The 20,348-nt window shown below is 38.3% G+C and overlaps 1 protein-coding gene across 1 annotated transcript in view; it reads left to right on the top strand.

Annotated features, from left to right (window-relative positions):
• The window catches only part of NUP133 (nucleoporin 133), a 62,896-nt gene that overhangs the window by 37,406 nt on the left and 5,142 nt on the right, over positions 1-20,348 (top strand). The window contains exons 16-25 of the mRNA XM_007446711.1: positions 3,652-3,774; positions 4,340-4,439; positions 5,007-5,258; positions 5,900-6,033; positions 8,382-8,540; positions 14,554-14,689; positions 16,267-16,385; positions 17,924-18,004; positions 18,757-18,821; positions 20,121-20,209. Of these exons, the coding sequence (XP_007446773.1) occupies positions 3,652-3,774; positions 4,340-4,439; positions 5,007-5,258; positions 5,900-6,033; positions 8,382-8,540; positions 14,554-14,689; positions 16,267-16,385; positions 17,924-18,004; positions 18,757-18,821; positions 20,121-20,209 (1,258 nt within the window). The remainder of the gene's footprint in view (positions 1-3,651; positions 3,775-4,339; positions 4,440-5,006; positions 5,259-5,899; positions 6,034-8,381; positions 8,541-14,553; positions 14,690-16,266; positions 16,386-17,923; positions 18,005-18,756; positions 18,822-20,120; positions 20,210-20,348) is intronic.

Below are 20,348 nucleotides of genomic sequence, written 5' to 3'. Positions count from 1 at the left end.
TTGTTTTTGATGTCTGTCTCCGGTGGCTAAGGTTGGTTCAGTGGGTTGTGTAGGCTTCCTGGTGGAGGGGACTAGTGCCTGTGTTGTGGTGTATGAGGCTAGATCTTGTCTCTCTAGTGGGCAGGTCCACGTCTGGTGGTGTGTTTTGGGGTGTCTGTGGACTTATTATGATTTTAGGCAGCCTCTCTGCTAGTGGGTGGGGTTGTGTTCCTGTTTTGCTATATGGTTGGCATAGGTTGTCCAGCACTGTAGCTTGCTGGTCGTTGAGTGAAGCTGGGTGCTGGTGTTGAGATGGAGATCTCTGGGAGATTTTCGCCGTTTGATATTATGTGGGGCTGGGAGGTCTCTTCTTGACGAGTGTTCTGAAGTTGGCTCTCCCACCTCAGAGGCAGAGTCCTGACTCCTGGCTGGAGCAGCAAGAGCCTTTCATCCACTCGGCATGAACTGTGGCGATAACTTTTGCAGTTTGAGGTGCGGCAGCAAAACCAGCACGAGTTTCTTTTTCCTTCTTCACAATTTCACAAAGATTCCGTCTCACCACAGGTCTTAACTATCTCAGCATACGGTATTTTCCCTTTCCTCATTAAGTTGAGGACTTTCACCTTTTCACTTAAAGGAAGCACTTTACAGCCTCCCTTTCGCATAACTTAATTGCCAGCATCACTACTCTTGCGTTTTGGGGTCATTATTAAGTAAAATAAGGGTTACTTGAACCCAAGCACTGCGATACCCTGACACTTGATCCGACAACCGAGAGGTTAACCCCGCTTCTGTTGTTTTGATGAAGGTGCAGCACCATCAGGTCAGAGCTTGGAGCTGTCGTCCCCAGCTTCCTTCCTTGCTGCTTCTACCTGTTTGCTGTGCCTGCTGTCAGACCAGGCTCCTCTCAGGCCGCCCTCTCGGCCCCTCCAGCGACTGCTCTGTCCCAGTTCCCCTTCAGGCCTGGACCTAATCGTGGCTCCCCATCTTGCTAGCCCGGGGCTGCACCATCCCGCCTTGGTCCCCTGACTCCCGCCCACATCTTTGTAAACAGTCCCTTCACTAAACTCTCCTCAGCTGCCTGCTGGGATCCTGCTCTACACCTCACTTTTAAAGTCAGATTTATTTTCAGAGGAAAAGAAAAACCTGCTGTAAACTTGGGAGGGAGAAAAGATGAAGGTGCTGGCCAGCTGGTGGCAGCTGGGCACTGGTCAGAGCACACAGCTCTGGTACCTGAGTGACACCTCACAACCTCATGAAAGGCAGGGCTGACTTTCCCATCTGCCTTTACAGGTGTTGACGCCAAGACCCAGGGGCCGGTTGACTCAGCTGAGACCACAGACCCTGGCTCTGAGCCACCGTTCAGCAGCCTGTTTTGGGTGTGTTAGTCAGTTGCTTCAGGAGTTTGTAGTCCTTCACTAGGGCTGTTCCTTCTCCCTTTGTGGCGTTATCTGAGTTTAGAAACAGTGCTAGCTCTTCCCCCAGCTCTGTGGAATTTGGAATTGTTTTTTGCATTTGGGAAGTTTTTCCGTTTGGTGCCTCTAATTTTATCTCCTTCCTCGTGCAGTCTGGCTGTCATCTAGCATCTAACAGCCTGTGCCACGGGTCTCTTCTACTCTGAATATTTGATGTACTGCAACCAAAAATAAGACCCTGAACTATGTTCAGTTCTGTTGACTCCATAAATGTATTTAGTTTGAAGAAGGCCTCATTTTTATACATTTGGGCTTTTTTTTCTAGAGAATGTAAGGCAAAGCACTTTTCTGTTTTACTTTGTTTTTTAATCAAGTATACCTGAAATCTGAATGAAAAAAAAGAAAGTTCACCTCAAATTTCATGATCTAACCAAACTGTTGTCATTTTTGTGTCCTTTTTTGTCTTTATTCATACATAATTTTACATGATAAAGTTTTTGTTTTTCTTATTTAATTATTAATGACAAATTGAGTTGAGCAAGAGCCTGGTTGCTTTTTCTGCTTTTGGATCAAAGTGCAAAGCATACTAGTTAATTATGTATAAGTACATTTTTCCAATTAACTGGGGAAAAAAAGGGGTCTGGAAATTATCAACTGGGTGAATACATAATTCATGAGTAGCACCGTAGGAATATGATAGAAAAAAGAAAAAACTAAAAATGTGATTGGTTCCTCAAAAGAATGCTCCATATGGAAGATAGTAATGTTTAAGACTGTTTGCATCACCATTTATCTTAATTTCTGTTTACATTTACTGGTCTTAAGCTTCCCTTGGGTGAAGTTCTAAAGGTCCTCCCACGTGGCATAACCATAATAAAAAGAGAGAGCTGAAGAGGTGTGCATGTGTTTAGTGAAAAAATATGTATCAATTTTTTTTTTTTCTTTTTACCTGTCCATCCACTTGGGAGTGGTAAATTACATTACAAACAGGTATGCATTTTAAGAGAAGAGCTGGATAACCCAAGTCAGGCTCTGATTGGTGGACTGTGTAGGGGAGATGTGATCTCACAGCCCTGGATAGAAGGTAAAATAATACAGACTCTGCTTGAGGGTTGACCCTCCACCCGTAGCCAGTCTGGAAGGAGCCCCCGCACCTCCTGGGGCTCTATGAAGCGAGTTAACTGCTTCAGAACAGGCCCTCAACAGTGTTGGTACAGCTTATGGGCAATGTTTGAAACCACTGAACATGTAACTCACGTGGTAAGGCTGTCTATCAAGTGTCTTGGGATTTTACTTGCTTTTATATAATTTCGTGCCTTTTATATCACATATGCTTTCATTATCTTTTTCACATTAACAGTGTAAAAAATTCTTACAAATTCAACGTGCCAGAGGTTTCCTGCTAGGGCTGTTAGGATGCCTTTGACTGACATCAGAGATACTAAAGGAAGAAGAGTGATTTTGTTCGGGCTCCATTGTGCATATGTTTATGAATTGTTCCTTCAGCTAGTTTGTAAGTTCCTTGAGGGCAGCAAATCTAATTTCCATTTCTTCTTATCTCTGAGCGCCCAATGCTATGCAAACTCTAAATGCCAAGTAAATATCCACTTGATAAATTAAGGGGGAAAAGCTTAACTGGGGGCTGAAACTGGAAATAAGTGTTTCAGTGCTTAACATTTTTGCACAGTTACCTTCATGTGTTAATTAATGACAAAAAATAGAACAGTTACAAGTTATGTATTTAGTTAGTTTCTATGTAGCTACTGCTGTTCTACAAACATTTCTATTATGTCTAAAGAAAAGAAATTCTTCAAAGAAAGAAATTAGCAAGTTCATTGGTTGGATAACTATTTTAATCCATTAGTTCATTCGTTTAATTCATTACTTTGGGGTCTCGCATTGTTATGTGACATCATTTGTAGCCTAGTACTATTTAAAGGTGACATTGAGCCCTCATAGCTATAATAAACAAATATTTCAGTTACTTGATATTTAAATAACAAACCTACCGGCTACCAATCCAGAATTTGCTTATTTATCAGACTCAGTTATTTGGGCTCTCCACCTTTTAAAAGTTAGGAGATTCTAACTTTTCTTGGCTTTTAAATTTGTTTTCATCACTGACTATCCCTTTGACTACTGAGCAGAGGGTGTGACTTAGTGAGGAAAGCCTGCTGAGTCGATTCCAGGCAGCTGTAAGCGTGGCCCATCAGCATGGTCTCTGTTCCTAGTAGGTACCGTCTCTGTCCTTCCTCAGGTGTCCCAGGTAGATAGCGTCTGGGAGTGCTTACTGGAGCACGAGGAGCAAGTCTTGAAGGACACGGCCTTGGAGCCAGTTGAATGGGCGGAGGCGGCGATCAGTGTGAACAGTATTCTCAAGGTACGCACGCACGCTGAAGATACCAGCAACTCAAAGCGCAGGCTGTGGATGGAGGAGGAAGTGGTCTCCATGTTCCTACTTTGCATCACCAGTGATCCATAATGGTTTAGCCATTCCAAAACGTTAGGAAAACCTCAGTCATTTTATCGGTCAGTTAATACACATCTGAGTGTTTGCCTTGTGCATGTTAAAAGTTTCTATTTAGTAGAATAAACCTTTTGTTTGGGGAAGACATGTAGTTCATTGCAAAGGTATTAATGTTACTGTAACTGTCTCTTTTAAATTACACAAAAGCACACTACTTATATTATTGATTAAAATGTTTCATTTAATTTTAGCTCATGGACTTTATAGTAATGGTCTTCCTAGTTCGGTTACCATAGTTTTCTAAAACTGAAGTTAAACTCTAGAGTAAAACAAATTTCAAATGCAGAAAGAATCAAAAAGTAGTCTAACAGGTCTGTGCCCAGTAATTTTTTGTAGTAATAGACTTGATGTTTCAGATTATCTTAGAGATCCTGGGATCCCTTGCTTCCTGCATGTGATAACACATTTCATTTTCCAGGACATGCTGCAAGCTGCTAGTCATTATCGACAAAATAGAAACTCCTTGTATAGAAGAGAAGAGCCAGTAGAAAAAGAACCTGAGTATATTCCGTGGACAGGTGAGATTGCAAGCACTGAGCCCAAGTATACTGATTCATTAGCAGTTGATCAAAATATATTTCTAATGGTCTGTTATTTTCAGAAGCCATATTGTTCTCCTAGTGCAAGTTTGTGAGTGAAATGAAAAATAACATAAGTGCCATCTCCAAGATGAGTAGTTCTTATGAAAATCACTTTATTGCCTTGGAATAATTTGTAGATCTCTCTGTAACTCATTTTTTTAAACTGGTACTCACACATCTACTAGGTTTTAGTACGTATAGTTATTCATAGCAGCAGGCCCTGGATGTACTGACTGTATTTTTTGTTGATTTAACACAAGGAAATAAGTGGAGTAGCATTAAAGGAATTTAGAAGGAAGAAGAATCATGTTTACCTGGCTCTGCTGAGGCCATCCTCATAGAGAAGATGGGTTTGAGCAGGACATAGAAAAGTATCAGCTGACCTCCTATTCGATTTCTTTTTCCATCCATCAAGGCTGACGGGATATAATTTTTAGGCAGTTGGTCTTTCCCGTAGCCATTATAGAATCCTTACTTGTCATATTATTTTGTGTGATTTTACAGCAACGAGTGGTCCTGCCGGCATCCGAACAGCAATAGTGCGCCAGCATGGGATTGTCCTGAAAATGGTTTATCCTCAGGCGGATAGCAACCTCCGAAACATTCTGACAGAGCAGCTGGTAGCACTGATTGATTGCTTCCTGGATGGTTATGTTTCTCAGCTCAAGTCTGTGGACAGATCCAGTGATCAAGAAAGATATAACAATCTGGAAATGGAATACCTTCAGAAAAGATCAGATCTCTTATCTCCGCTTCGTAAGTGCCTGATATTTAGTGAGGGCTGTGGGTCTTGAGTCTGCAGAACAGATGTAGGAGCCAAATCATTCATGCAATGTGTTATGCAGTGTAATGTCGTTAACCCAGCTGTAGCTCAGAGCTTAAAGCAGAGCTTTCCTGTGTACAGCTTTCTGTGTTCGTTTATTCAGCCTCGTTGTCATTACTTACCAGGTAACAAGTGTCCTAGATGGTGTTAAAGATGATTTTTAAATGAATAAATTAACAGCATATGGAGAATGCTTACCATCTCAGACCTTCACAGGAACAGCTAGACTGCAGAGTAGAGCAGACAAGGGTCGTTCCACGGTGTGGAGAGGTGGTACGGCTCTTCAGAGGAGGACACGAGACGGTCACAGCCAGGATTCAGAGAAGTAGCTCGTCTTGCTACATGAAGGAAGGGAATAGCATCTTAGGTGGGCAGTGATGAAGCAAGGGACTGAATTTACATCTTTAATGAGTTTATATGGATTATGAAACTAAATGCCAGTGACTGGAAAGGTTTCTATTAATTAACTTTAGTATGTAATATGAATAAAGGTAAAATTTCAAGGAATATTTTTTTTTATTACATATTAAGTTTTCGCTAACAGGATTTTTTCCATCTGTTCTCATTTCCATAGTCACACTAGGCCAGTACCCATGGGCTGCTTCATTAGCAGAAAAATACTGTGACTTTGATATCTTAGTACAAATGTGTGAGCAGACTGACAACCAGACCAGACTGCAGCGCTACATGACACAGTTTGCTGACCAGGTAATGAACCCTGGGGGTGTAGGCAGTGGACCCTGTAAGAAGACTTTACCATTTCAAATCTTACTTGGGGTTTCTGGAAGATGATACAGTCTTTTTGCAGATTACCAGATACTAATTTGTACATTATGTTTCTTTGTAAATAGGTAGACAATTCTTTATATATAAATATTACTGACAGATTCTTTGACCTCTGAAAAATATGTTAAGACTTTTATTTCTGTTCTTATATTTTCAGTTATAATTAAAAGTACTTAGGGATACGGATATTGCTAGAGTTCTAAAGTAGAAGATCTTGGGAGCATGGGATGCTACTTTTAGAGAGCTCAGATTTCCATACACCTAAGATTCTTGTTTTCCTTCTTTGATATGCTTCCTGTTTTTGTTTTTGTTTTTTTACGCTTACTATTTTTTTTTAAAGTTCACATTGTGACACTATTCAGGTACATTTAAGTTGTTCCTTAAAGCCAGTCTATTCAGTCAGTTGATCTTTATGTAAAAACTGATTTTTTTTCTTACTATAAAGGTAACATTGTATAAAATTCAGGAAACCACTATAGACGAAAAGGAAGATTAAAAAATCGTTCATAATTCTACCACCCAGAGAGAACCCTTTTTAACATTTGGTTTTATTCTTCTAGTCTTTTTACTCTACCAAACATGTTTTGTTAACTGCTTATTTCACTTAATACATAACAGACATTTGTCCATATCATTAAATATTACACAACCACATTTTTAATGTTGTTATGGTATTTCATGGACTGGATGTAACTTATTTGATCGGTACCTGATTGCTGGACATGGCTTATCTTGTATTTCACAGTAGTGCTGAAGTAAGTACTTTGTGCCCATCATAATTTTTATGCCTTTTAAGGATTCTTATTCTCCGTTGATATTTTCCATCCTTTTGTGCTTTGTTCCTTTTATTTTCTTTAATCTGTTTACTAGTTATTTTAAGTCCTTTTGTGCTGATTCCAAAATGATCATTCTTAGGTCTGCTTCTGCTGCCTGCATATTCATATTTTTCTGCTTCTTATGTCTTACAATTTTAAAAAAATATATTTATTTATTTTTATTTTGGCTGTGCCGGGTCTTAGTTGAGGCACATGGGATCTTCATTGCGGTATGCAGGATCTTTTTTTTTTTAGTTGCAGCATGCGGACTCTTAGTTGTGGTATGCATGTGGGATCTGGTTCCCCGACCAGGGATTGAACCCAGGCCCCCTGCATTGGGAGCATGGAGTCTTACCCACTGGACCACCAGGGAAGTCCCTTACAATTTTTTAACTTGTATTTTGGACATTGTGTATAAAAGAACCGTAAAGATGGAAATCAATGCTGTTCTTTCCCCTGGGAGACAGGTAAGATGAGAGGCAGATCACTCAATACATCAAGAATAGAGGTGGGTCAGGGCTTGACTGCAGCTTCTGTTAAATTCACTCATTTCTGGTTTCACATGTCTTATGGGGCTGGTGTGTTCCTTGCAGAATTCCCCCTTTAGTGGAAATATCTCTTAAGTACTGTGAGACTGCAGGACACTTTTGTCTTCCTTTCCAGCTCAGCCTCTCACACCACCCCAGCATCCAGCAAACGTCCTGTGGGGAAACTGGATGTGCCTCTCTAGATTCTGATTTATTGTGCCAGCCCCCATGGACACGTGGCACCCAGTTCTGCCCCTGAGAATCTTTCATTCTGGAAGGGTAGCGTCTCAGTACCGTCCAGTGGAACTTTCTGTGGTAATGGAGATCTTGCCCATATGTGCTGTCCCAAATGGAGTCTCTGACCACAGATGGCCTTCAAGTACTTGAAATGTGACTGGTGTCTCTGAGGGACTGAATTTTACATTTTAGATTAAGTTTAAGCAGCTACATGTGACCGGTGACTGCCATATTATTGGACAGCGCACATCTGTGTGACCCTGAGCAAGATCCCCTTTCTGGATCTGAATGGCTTCATTTGTTAAATGAGGTGATTTGAGGACCCTACAATGCAGGAAATGAGTGTTTAAAACTGGATTTCTATTCTGGAGTCTAAGACCTTTGGGAGAAATTTAATACTTTATTATCAGAAATGTTCGTTTGTTTGTTTTTTGGCGCTACGCGGGCCTCTCACTGTTGTGGCCTCTCCCATTGTGGAGCACAGGCTCCGGACGCGCAGGCTCAGCGACCATGGCTCACGGGCCCAGCCGCTCCGCGGCATGTGGGATCTTCCCGGACCGGGGCATGAACCCGCGTCCCCTGCATCGGCAGGCAGACTCTCAACCACTGTGCCACCAGGGAAGCCCCAGAAATGTATTTTTAAAAACTGTATTACTATATATTATTGAATTCTTGTCTTTGTTCTTTATAGAATTTTTCAGACTTTCTCTTCCGTTGGTATCTGGAGAAAGGAAAGCGAGGCAAATTATTATCTCAGCCTATTTCTCAGCATGGACAGTTGGCCAATTTTTTGCAAGCTCATGAACATCTCAGCTGGTTACATGAAATTAACAGCCAAGAATTAGAAAAGGTAAGAAGGATTCAGTTATATGGAGCAGGTTTAGGCAATTTTTTGTTTAGTTTTAACTAGTTTAGTTTTTTGTAGTTAGTACTACTTATGGATTTTTAAAAAATGTATATCTCCTATTCTCTCACATAATTTGATAAAAGTATTTTTCATTTATGATGGTATTGCCATTACTTGTTATATCTCAGTAAAAAAAAAATTGAAGACTATTGTGATTTGACTGTTATTACAGTAAAATAAAGCACAAAAACTTTAACACATAATTAGCAGTTATTGGCCTTTTTTTGTAATGAGTATTTTCTTGTAATAAAAATGTTCAAATTATCAGTAAAAAGAGTACGTGAATTAAAGTTTGTCCTTGATAGGGTATTGACGTGAGAGCAAATGTTGGGTTTTTTGGGGGGTTTTTTGGCTAGGCTCCTGTTACAGCCCTTTTTTTCCTTTAATTGGGGTATAGTTGTTTTACAACGTTGTGTTAGTTTCTACTTTACAGCAAAGTGGAGTTCCCTGTGCTATACAGCAGTTTCTTACTAGTTATCTATTTTATACATGTTAGTGTATATACGTCAATCCTAATCTCCCAGTTCATCCCACCCCCCACTGCCTACCCCCCGCTTTCCCCCCTTGATGTCCATACGTTTCTTCTCTACATCTGTGTCTCTGTCTCTGCCTTGCACACCGGTTCATCTGTACCATTTTTCTAGATTCCACATATATGCATTAATATATGATATTTGTTTTTCTCTTTCTGACTTCACTCTGTACGACCATATCTAGGTCCATCCACGTCTCTACAAAAGACCTAATTTCATTCCTTTTTATGGCTGAGTAATATTCCATTGTATATATGTACCATATCTTTTTTTTTCCATTCGTCTGTTGATGGACATTTAGGTTGCTTCCATGACCTGGCTATTGTAATTAGTGCTGCAATGAACAATGGGGTGCATGTGTCTTTTTGAATTATGGTTTTCTCTGGGTATATGCCCAGTAGTGGGATTGCAGTAGTGGGATTGCTGGGTCATATAGTAGTTCTATTTTTAGTTTTTTAAGGAACCTCCATACTGTTCTCCATAGTGGCTATATCAGTTTACATTCCCACCAACAGTGCAAGAGGGTTGCCTTTTCTCCACACCCTCTCCAGCATTTATTGTTTAGATTTTCTGATGATGCCCATTCTAACCGGTGTGAGGTGATACCTCATTGTAGTCTTGATTTGCATTTCTCTAGTTAACGATGTTGAGCATCTTTTTATGTGCTTCTTGGGCATCTGTATGTCTCCTTCGGAGAAATGTCTATTTAGGTCTTCTGCCCATTTTTTTGTTAGGTTGTTTTTTTGATATTGAACTGCATGAGCTGTTTGTATATTTTGGAGGTTAATCTTTGTCCGTTGATTCATTTGCAAATATTTTCTCCCATTCTGACACTTGTCTTTTCGTCTTGTTTATAGTTTCCTTTGTTATGCAAAAGCTTTTAAGTTTCACTAGGTCCCATTTGTTTATTTTTGTTTTTATTTCCATGACTCTAGGAGGTGGGTCAAAAAAGATCTTGTTGTGATTTATGTCAAAAAGTGTTCTTCCTATGTTTTCCTCTAAGATTTTTATAGTGTCTGGTCTTACATTTAGGTCTTCAATCCTCTTTTTTTTTTCTTTTTTTTTTTTTTTTTTTTTTTTTTTTGCGGTGCATGGGCCTCTCACTGTTGTGGACTCTCCCGTTGCGGAGCACAGGCTCCGGACACACAGGCTTAGCGGCCATGGCTCACGGGCCTAGCCGCTCTGCGGCATGTGGGATCCTACCAGACTGGGGCACGAACCCGTGTCTCCTGCATCGGCAGGCGGACTCTCAACCACTGCGCCACCAGGGAAGCGCTTCAATCCATTTTGAGTTTATTTTTGTGTATGGTGTTAGGGAGTGTTCTAATTTCATTCCTTTGCATGTAGCTATCCAGTTTTCCCAGCACCACTTACTGAAGAGACTGTCTTTTCTCCATTGTATATCCTTGCCTCCTTTATCATAGTTTAGTTGACCACAGGAGCATGGGTTTATCTCTGGGCTTTCTATCCTGTTCCATTGATCTATATTCCTGTTTTTGTGCCAGTACCATATGGTCTTGATTACTGTAGCTTTGTAGTATAGTCTGAAGTCAGGGAGTCTGATTCCTCCAGCTCTGTTTTTTTTCCTCAAGAATGTTTTAGCTATTCGGGCTCTTCTGTGTCTCCGTACAAATTTTAAGATTTTTAATTCTAGTTCTGTCAAAAATGCCATTAGTAATTTGATAGGGGTTGCACTGGATCTGTAGATTGCTTTGGGTAGTATAGTCATTTTCACAATATTGATTCTTCCAATCCAAGAACATGTATATCTCTCCATCTGTTTGTGTCATCTTTGATTTCTTTCATCAGTGTCTTATAGTTTTCTGAGTATAGATCTTTTACCCCCTAGGTAGGTTTATTCCTAGGTGTTTTATTCTTTTTGCTGCAGTGGGATTGTTTCCTTAATTTCTCTTTCTGATCTTTCACACTTAGCGTATAGGAATGCAGGAGATTTCTGTGTGTTAATTTCATATCCTGCAACTTTACCAAATTCATTGATGAGCTCTAGTAGTTTTCTGGTGGCATCTTTAGGATTTTCTATTTATAGTATCATGACATCTGCAGACAGTGACAGTTTTACTTCTTCTCTTCCAATTTGTATTCCTTTTATTTCATTTTTTCTCTGACTGCCATGGCTAGGACTTTCAAAACTATGTTGAATAGTAGTGGCGAGAGTGGACATCCTTGTCTTGTTCCTGAATCTTAGAGGAAATGCTTTCAGTTTTTCACATTGAGAATGATGTTTGCTGTGGGTTTGTCATATATGGCCTTTATTATGTTGAGGTAGATTCCCTCTATGCCCACTTTCCAGAGAGTTTTTATCATAAATGGGTGTTGAATTTTGTCAAAAGCTTTTTCTGCATCTACTGAGATGATCCCTATTCTTCAATTTGTTAATATGGTGTATCACACTGATTGATTTGCATATATTGAAGAATCCTTGAATCCCTGGGATAAATGCCACTTGGTCATGGGGTATGATCCTTTTAATGTGTTGTTGGATTCTGTTTGCTAGTATTTTGTTGAGGATTTTTGCATCTATATTCATCAGTGATATTGGTCTGTAATTTTCTTGTTTTGTAGTATCTTTGTCTGGTTTTGGTATCAGGGTGATGGTGGCCTTACAGAATGAATTTGGGAGTGTTCCTTCCTCTGCAATTTTTGGGAAGAGTTTGAGAAGAATGGGCGTTAGCTCATCTCTAAATGTTTGATAGAATTCACCTGTGAAGCCATCTGGTCCTGGACTTTTGTTTGTTGGAAGATTTTTAATCATACTTTCAATTTCATTACTTGTGATTGGTCTGTTCCTATTTTCTATTTCTTCCTGGAAGAAATAGAATGGAAGCTTATACCTTTCTAAACATTTGTCCATTTCTTCCAGGTTGTCATTTTTATTGGCATAGCATTGCTTGTAGTAGTCTCTTAGGATGCTTTATATTTCTGCAGTGTCTGTTGTAACTTCTCCTTTTTCATTTCTAATTTTATTGATTTGAGTCCTCTCCCTCTTTTTCTTGATGAGTCTGGCTAGTGGTTTATCAATTTTGTTTATCTTCTCAAAGAACCAGCTTTTAGTTTTATTAATCTTTGCTATTGTTTTCTTTGTTTCTATTTCATTTATTTCTGCTCTGATCTTTATGATTTCTTTCTTTCTACTTACTTTTTTTTTTCTTCTTTCTCTAGTTCCTTTAGGTGTAAGGTTAGATTGTTCATTTGAGATTTTTCTTGTTTCTTGAGGTAGGATTGTATTGCTATAAACTTCCCTCTTAGAACTGTTTTCGCTGCGTCCCATAGGTTTTGGGTCATCGTGTTTTCATTGTCATTTGTCTCTAGGTATTTCTCGATTTCCTCTTTGATTTCTTCAGTAATCTCTTGGTTATTTAGTAATGTATTGTTTAGCCTCCATGTGTTTGTGTGTTTTACGTTTTTTCCCCTGTAATCGATTTCTAATCTCATAGCATTGTGGTTGGGAAAGATGTTTGATATGATTTCAATTTCCTTAAATTTACCAATGCTTGATATGTGACCCAGGATGTGATCTGTCTTGGAGAATGTTCCGTGTGCACTTGAAAAGAAAGTGTAATCTGCTGTGTTTGGATGGAATATCCTGTAAATATCAATTAAATCTATCTGACCTATTGTGTCTTTTAAAGCTTCTGTTTCCTTATTTATTTTCATTTTGGATGATCTGTCCATTGGTGTAAGTGAGGTGTTAACGTCCCCCACTATTATTGTGTTACTGTCGATTTCCTCTTTTATAGCTGTTAGCAGTTGCCTTATGTATTGAGGTGCTCCTATGTTGGGTGCATATATATTTATAATTGTTACACCTTCTTGGATTGATCCCTTAATCATTATGTAGTGTCCTTCCTTGTCTCTTGTAACATTCTTTATTTTAAAGTCTATTTTATCTGATATGAATATAGTTACTCCAGCTTTCTTTTGATTTCCATTTGCATGGAATATCTTTTTCCATCCCCTCACTTTCAGTCTGTATGTGTCCCTAGGTCTGAAGTGGGTCTTTTGTAGACAGCATATATATGGGTCTTGTTTTTGTATCCATTCAGTGAGCCTGTGTCTTTTCGTTGGAGCATTTAGTCCATTCACGTTTAGGGTAATTAGGGTAATTATCAATATGTATGTTCCTATTACCACTTTCTGAATTGTTTTGGGTTTGTTTTTGTAGGTCCTTTTCTTCTCTTGTGTTTTCTGCTTAGAGAAGTTCCTTTAGCATTTGTTGTAGTGCTGGTCTGGTGGTGCTGAAATCTCTTACCTTTTGCTTGTCCGTAAAGCTTGTGACTTCTCCATCGAATCTGAATGAGGTCCTTGCTGGGTAGAATATTCTTGGTTGTAGATTCTTCCCTTTCATCACTTTAAATATATCATACCACTCCCTTCTGGCTTGCAGAGTTTCTGCTGAGCAGTCAGCTGTTAGCCTTATGGGAGTTCCCTTATATGTTATTTGTCATTTTTCCATTGTTGCTTTTAATAATTTTTCTTTGTCTTTAGTTTTTGTCAGTTTGATTACTGTGTCTTGGTGTGTTTCTCCTTGGATTTATCCTGCCTGGGACCCTCTGCACTTCTTGGATTTGGGTGGCTATTTCTTTTCCCCTGTTAGGGAAGTTTTTGACTATAATCTCTTCAAATATTTTCTCTGGTCCTTTCTCTCTCTCTTCTTCTGGGGCCCCTATAATGTGAATGTTGGTGTGTTTAGTGTTGTCCCAGAGGTCTGTTAGGCTGTCTTCATTTCTTTTCATTCTTTTTTCTTTATTCTGTTCCATGGCAATGATTCCCACCGTTCTGTCTTCCAGGTCACTTATCCATTCTTCTATCTCAGTTACTCTGTATTATTCCTTCTAGTGTAGTTTTCATTTCAGTTATTGTATTGTTCTTCTCTGTTTGTTTGTTCTTTAACTCTTCTAGGTCTTTGTTAAACATTTCTTGCATCTTCTCGATCTTTGCCTCCATTCTTTTTCCAAGGTCCTGGATCATCTTCACTATCATTATTCTGAATTCTTTTTCTGGAAGGTTGCCTATCTCCACTTCATTTAGTTGTTTTTCTGGGGGTTTATCTTGTTGCTTCATCTGGTACATAGTCCTCTGTCTTTTCATTTTGTATTTTGTCTGTCTTTCTGTGAATGTGGTTTTCATTCTGCGAGCTGCAGAATTGTAGTTCTTCTTGCTTCTGAGAGCAAATGTTTTATACATGGCTCTTTTCCCAGTAATTAGTGTGGGTGGCTGATATTTTATGTGTAATTACTCTCAAAGTATGGTACTGATCTGTTTTTAGGCTTGCTAACAGTGACTTGTTCTTTCATTGATACAGCTTGGGGGGGGAAACCAAGTTTGGGTTTTACTTAATCTTTATTGCAACTTGAATTATTATCCAAGATTTTATCATAGTTTTCATATTTTGTTTATTGTAGGCTCATGCAACACTTCTGGGTTTGGCAAATATGGAAACTCGTTACTTTGCAAAGAAAAAAACCCTTCTTGGCTTGAGTAAATTGGCTGCATTAGCTTCAGACTTTTCAGAAGATACACTGCAAGGAAAAATTGAAGGTAAAATACAGTATTTGAACAAGAAAACATACAAATCAGTCATACTGTCAGTGTATTCTTAGAATGTGCTCTTGTTATCATTTAATGGGGTCCTTTAGAAACAGGAGCCATCTCCTTTGAGAGGAGTGCTTTCTATTCAGTGTCCTTAGACAATTACTCAGTTACATAATTAGGATTCTCTTTTTATGGAAAAGTAATTTGTGCCTTAAATAAGAATTCCTAAAGAGTAAATTCAAATGATTTGAACAGAGTACTCTGATTACACCCCTAGTGACTCATATGCTAAGAACAAACTGCAAAGAAACTTGATGTTACTCAGTGGGTTTGCTGTAGGTGGTGGTAATTCTGTAGTGGTGGTCTGCTGTAGGTGGTGGTTTAGGAGATTCTTCCTCATTCTTTTATTTTTAAATGCTAATAGTGCCTTTTGTTCTAGAGAAGTGTGTATATGTTCTGCAAGGCTGGCTGGTAGTCTGAAAGGGGAGCTGTATTTTAACCTGGCCACCAGAGTTAGATCATGTTAATCAGAATATCTTAACACAAGGCTTTATTATTTCTGGTTCCCCCCCAACTTCTGGTCATCACTTTGCATTTTGATAACTTCTTCTTAGCTTTTGCTTTCTTAGCACAATGAGAATATTTTCAGGTCTCAGTAATTTCCTACAGACTATTATCACAGTGTATCTAATTGAAGGGAGTAGATTTTTAAGAGATAACTTTCTATTGGTTATACAAGTTTAATTATGGAAATTAGTATAGAAAAAACAACAACAACAAAATTAATTGTCTATAATCCCACTGCCCTAGAGATAATTACTGTTACTTTTTTAATCCTCCCAGTCTGTTTTCTTAGGTATGGAAATTGCACAAAACAGTTTTGTTTAATTTTTACAAGCTTGGGATCATGTGGAATGATGCCAGTATTTGGATGAGCATATCTGTGATTTAGTCACTCCATTTTGCTGTAACTGCTGTTAGCAAACAGTTCTCCGTCCTTTTTTCCTGCAGCCCAGCTCATTCTCATGGGTGAAGCCAGGTTATGATAGTTTATGTAAATCAAAAGCCCCTGTCACCCTATCATATGGTGATAAATAACCATTGCTGGGTAGTAGGTCTGGTGCACAGTCCTCTGGCTTGTGTTTTTCCTGGCATGTACTCATGGTGGCTTTTAAGTAGATCATTTCCCTTAGTGAATGAAATTATACTAGAAACTCTGGTAAAGTGAAAAGTAGTACTTTACAGAGTAGCCTTAAAATGGCCTGAGAGACCTCAGATTTGGGGGACTTGTGCTTCTGAAATCCATCTGCTCTGCAGTTGCTTCAATCAGTAGGTTTGTTTTCTTAACTCTTCTCTCCCCTCCTAATATTTCTGGTTGCTGTGATAATCCACATGACTTGGATCAAACCCTGAATATTTGTAACATGACTAGGAATCAAGAATAAGCAGAATTAATAACATTCTAGGATCACTTAATTAGTGAAGGGATTACCTTTAGAGCTGTTCCATTTCTTTTTAAATTCAGGTTTGTTTATGACAGAGCAAAAGTGAATGTTCCCCCCTCCCCCTGTGTTGCCTCCTAGAAATGGCTGAGCAGGAGCGCTTCCTGCTGCACCAGGAGACACTGCCTGAACAGCTGCTGGGCGAGAAGCAGCTGAGTCTCAGTGCGATGCCGGTACTGACTGCACCACAGCTCATTGGCGTACGTGCTTTTAAAATCCCTGCACCACTTTGTAGTCTCAAAACCACCTCAGTGTTTCCTGGACCACGTAGTACAGTCCCTCAGAGTAGTCATCTCTCCATTTCTTATTTTCCTGGTCACTTTCCCCTGGAGTTAGGTGTCAGAAGCTGCTTAGGAGCAGGGTGCCAGTTAGCAGAAAGCAGTGGGTCAGCCTCTGCCCCCCATAGCTCTCTGCCTGTTCCTCAACACGCTTATCCAGGCGACCAGAAGAAATTACTTCCATTGTGCTTTTCTAGTACAGGACAGATATGTACCATGAGATATAGTTCAGGCTCTTCAAAAAAAATGGTTTTAGGACCTGGATTTGCATAGCCTCTAAGTGCCATCATCACCATTTCCCTCTGCAACATAGCACATTCCTGAGGACATAGCTAGATTAGGGGCCGCAACCCAGATAAGGTAATTTTGTTGCTGTGCACACTTAATAGCCTTAATTCTGCTACTCTCTTTTCCTTTCAAGAAAGCATTTCCAATGCAAAAGCGGTGTCATAGAATCACCTTGAATTGCCCTAATTATGTTACTAAGAAAGCAGACAATTCAAAAACTTCAGTATTTTAGTCATTATTAGTAACAGATTTCCTATCATTGAGCTCACAGCAGCCTCTCCTGACAGAGCACATTTAATTTAAAACTCTAAGGGGCTGTTGCCCCTAAGAGTCACCATTATTTTATGTATTGGTAAGAAGGAAAAAGTTGTCCAACTTTACCTTGATACTGAATCAATTTTAATACTACCTTCTAATTTCAGGGATGTTAACGTTGTGGGGAGAAAAGATTCAGAAACAGTGAAATAAAATACTGTTTTCAAGTGTTGTAAGACAATGACAACAAGTAGATAGCTTTTCTTCTGAAATGGTTTGAGTATTGTCTTTGCTGTTAAGGGATTATGTGCAGTATTTTAAAATGAAATTTGTTATGTTATAAATAATTTTTGGAAAAAGAAGATAGGAAAAATTCAAATTGATATTGTTAATAAGGCAAGCAGTTTTCTGATTATAAAATTACGGGACATTTATGATTATATATAGTCAGCTGTGATCTACCCAACCAGGGGTAACCATTGGTAGCATATTGGTGTATCTCTTAAGTAAACTGTAGACCAACTGCATGCTTTCTCATAGGTCTCAATTTTTAAAACTATTGAAAGGGCAACATTTCAAAAGCATTATAGCCAGCTTTAAAAATGCAAGGGAAGCTGTTTATTACAGAGTATGCTTGAAAGAGTACTGAAATGTATACTATCTTGAACTTATGAATATAAATTTACTGGCATTTTAGAAGTATATATACCAAGTTATACAAGTTAGTTACTGTGAATGAACATCGGTGTGTTTTAAAAGACAGTTTGCTGTGAGGTAGATGGAGTATAATTTCCAAACGTGTTGCTGTTCTTTGCTATAAAGATACCTATAGACATGATGGCTTCTCTGTAAATCTCTCCAGTCTTGGTTATATGAAGAGTTAAAATAATTCTCTACCTTATTTTAACTTGCCATAGCTGTATATCTGTGAAGAAAACAGAAGAGCTAATGAGTATGATTTCAAGAAAGCTTTGGACTTGCTTGAATATATTGATGAGGTAAGTAAAATCACTTGATGATCTCAGGCAAGGATCACAATTTGTGTATGGTTTTCTGTAGGACTGAGTACATCTCGAAAATGTCTTAATTTTAAAAGACTCTCAAAAAAATAAAATAAAAGACTTTCTGGTTCAGCTACCCGTAACTCTTGGAATACATATAGCTCTTTAGAAAAGCTGTCAAGAGATCTCACCTCTTGATAATTCTCACACATTTCCAGGTGTCTTTTCCCTGCACAAATAAAAAATGTTGCTTTTCAAGGTCCTGAAGTATTTTTTCTCTTTCATTTATTGAGTCGTTGTTAGTTTCTCAAACTGATATGCTGCTTGTCAATTTATTCTTCATAGTATTCACCCTAGGAGAAGCTGTTTCTCAGCCTTCTTTGAAAAAAAAGATTATAATGATAATTCTGTAGGGTGAGTAGTCGGCCCTGCAATTGAAAGTAGTTTGGTAGATTATAAAGCCAATAATATGTTGGCTTTTATGTTACTCTGTTTAAAATCTTGACTCTCTCAAGCTTCTTGATAAAATCAGATTGTCTCAGAATAATCGGAAACAAATTCACACAAAGTTCTTAATAGTTTTACTCTTCTGAGTAGTATTAACGTCTCAAAGAAAGGGAAATTTTTTAAGATTATAAATTAAAGCATAATAATATTTATGTGGAATTAGGAATTGATATAACTCAAATTTAAGCATGTATTTTTTAAAATCAGGACTTAATGAGGATTTTTTTTGTTTTGCTGTGAAGGAGGAAGATATAAATATAAATAATCTAAAACTGGAAATCCTTTGCAAAGCTCTTCAGAGAGATAAGTAAGTTCCCATAGTGTGAGTATAAGACATGGTTTTGGAAAAGGACTCTTTAGGAAGATTATGATACCATACACATCAAATCGTTTTGTAACCTAATTGTATTGTGATGTATATTATAAAAATGTTAATGGTTTCATTAGCAATCCTAATTTTTTTTTATTCAATAATTAAGGAATAGCTTAAGGACTTGGGACCACTGGTATAATTCTCTACTTTTGATTTTAAATTTTACACTGTCAGTTGGCACAGAAATGTGTATGTTCCTTATTTTCACAGAAGTTGGGCCAGTTCTGCCAAGAAAGACTTGAGGCTACAAATTTTTTTTTTTTTTTTTGAATAAGAAGTTAGTACAGTTTGAGAATCAGTACCCTCTTCTAAGTTATTGCGACGTCTTTTTCACTGTAATCTTCCTGCATAGGAGGATTTCTGTCCACTGGAACGGTGGTATTAAGATTCAGTGGCAAAGAGAGACAGAATAATCAGCTGTAGAGATGGATTTTTCCCACTGAAAGAATTTTAAAGAGAGAATGACTTGAGTGCTAAAAGCCTTCTCTACTCAGTTTTCCTTTTTCCTGTGGCTCTGAGAAATTGCAGTGGAACTATTTTTACTAAAGCATTTCTTCCTCTAATCACTCCCAGATAGTTAAAATTGTTGTCAAATTTGGTCTTGGAGGTCATCCTCCAAAGCATCTAGCTCTGCCTGTTGGATTCTCCTTCCCAATCATAAAAAATGTATTATGTCATTTGACTGGAATACCTTGTCTTGGCTTCCTGATTAAACACTTTACGGTATCATGAGGGATATAGCCATTGATTACTACAAAGGAGTGGTTCTGTGGATTTGTATTTCAGTAGTAGATAATCTCAACTAGATAAAGAAAACTTTTTAGGTTACACCAGACACTGGTTGCCATTTTACTTTTATGAGAAACAGAATATAACATTTTTTAACTATCGCCTGTGCTCTGAAGGGTCATACTTTAGGGTCGTTACTAGGTTGTTACATATAGAATTTTCTTAGGAAAGATACCTCACTACTTGGTTTTGACATCAAATACATGCTGGTTATATTGGGCGAATAGCTACCTGAGTATAGCATCTCCTATCTAATAGAGAGACTCTGGGTATATCCAACATTTAATAAAGCTCCTTTATTTAAATAGTTTTCAACAGTATCACAAAACTCAAGATTCTTCACCCCCTACAGACATCAAAACAAATCCACAATAGCAAACAAGTCATTTGTTTCAGATTATGGCCACAGTTCCATTTTCTCCTCACAGTGATTTTGTTTTCTAGCTGGTCCAGTTCAGATGGTAAAGATGATCCAATTGAAGTATCTAAAGACAGTATATTTGTGAAAATCTTACAGAAACTTTTGAAAGATGGTAAGTGGTTTATTCGTGTTGGAAACTAGTGTCACTCCTCAGTTTTAGAATCTTAGAATAATGGGGATTTGCCTAGGTGTCAAGTGCCAGGGGGTTAAAATTAAACGGTATCATACTTAGAATTAGAGAAATTTGTTTA

This window comes from Lipotes vexillifer, unplaced genomic scaffold (assembly GCF_000442215.2).
Source record: "Lipotes vexillifer unplaced genomic scaffold, Lipotes_vexillifer_v1.1 scaffold242, whole genome shotgun sequence".
Taxonomy (NCBI): Eukaryota; Metazoa; Chordata; class Mammalia; order Artiodactyla; family Lipotidae; genus Lipotes; species Lipotes vexillifer.
This window is presented reverse-complemented; position numbering and strand designations above follow the sequence as displayed.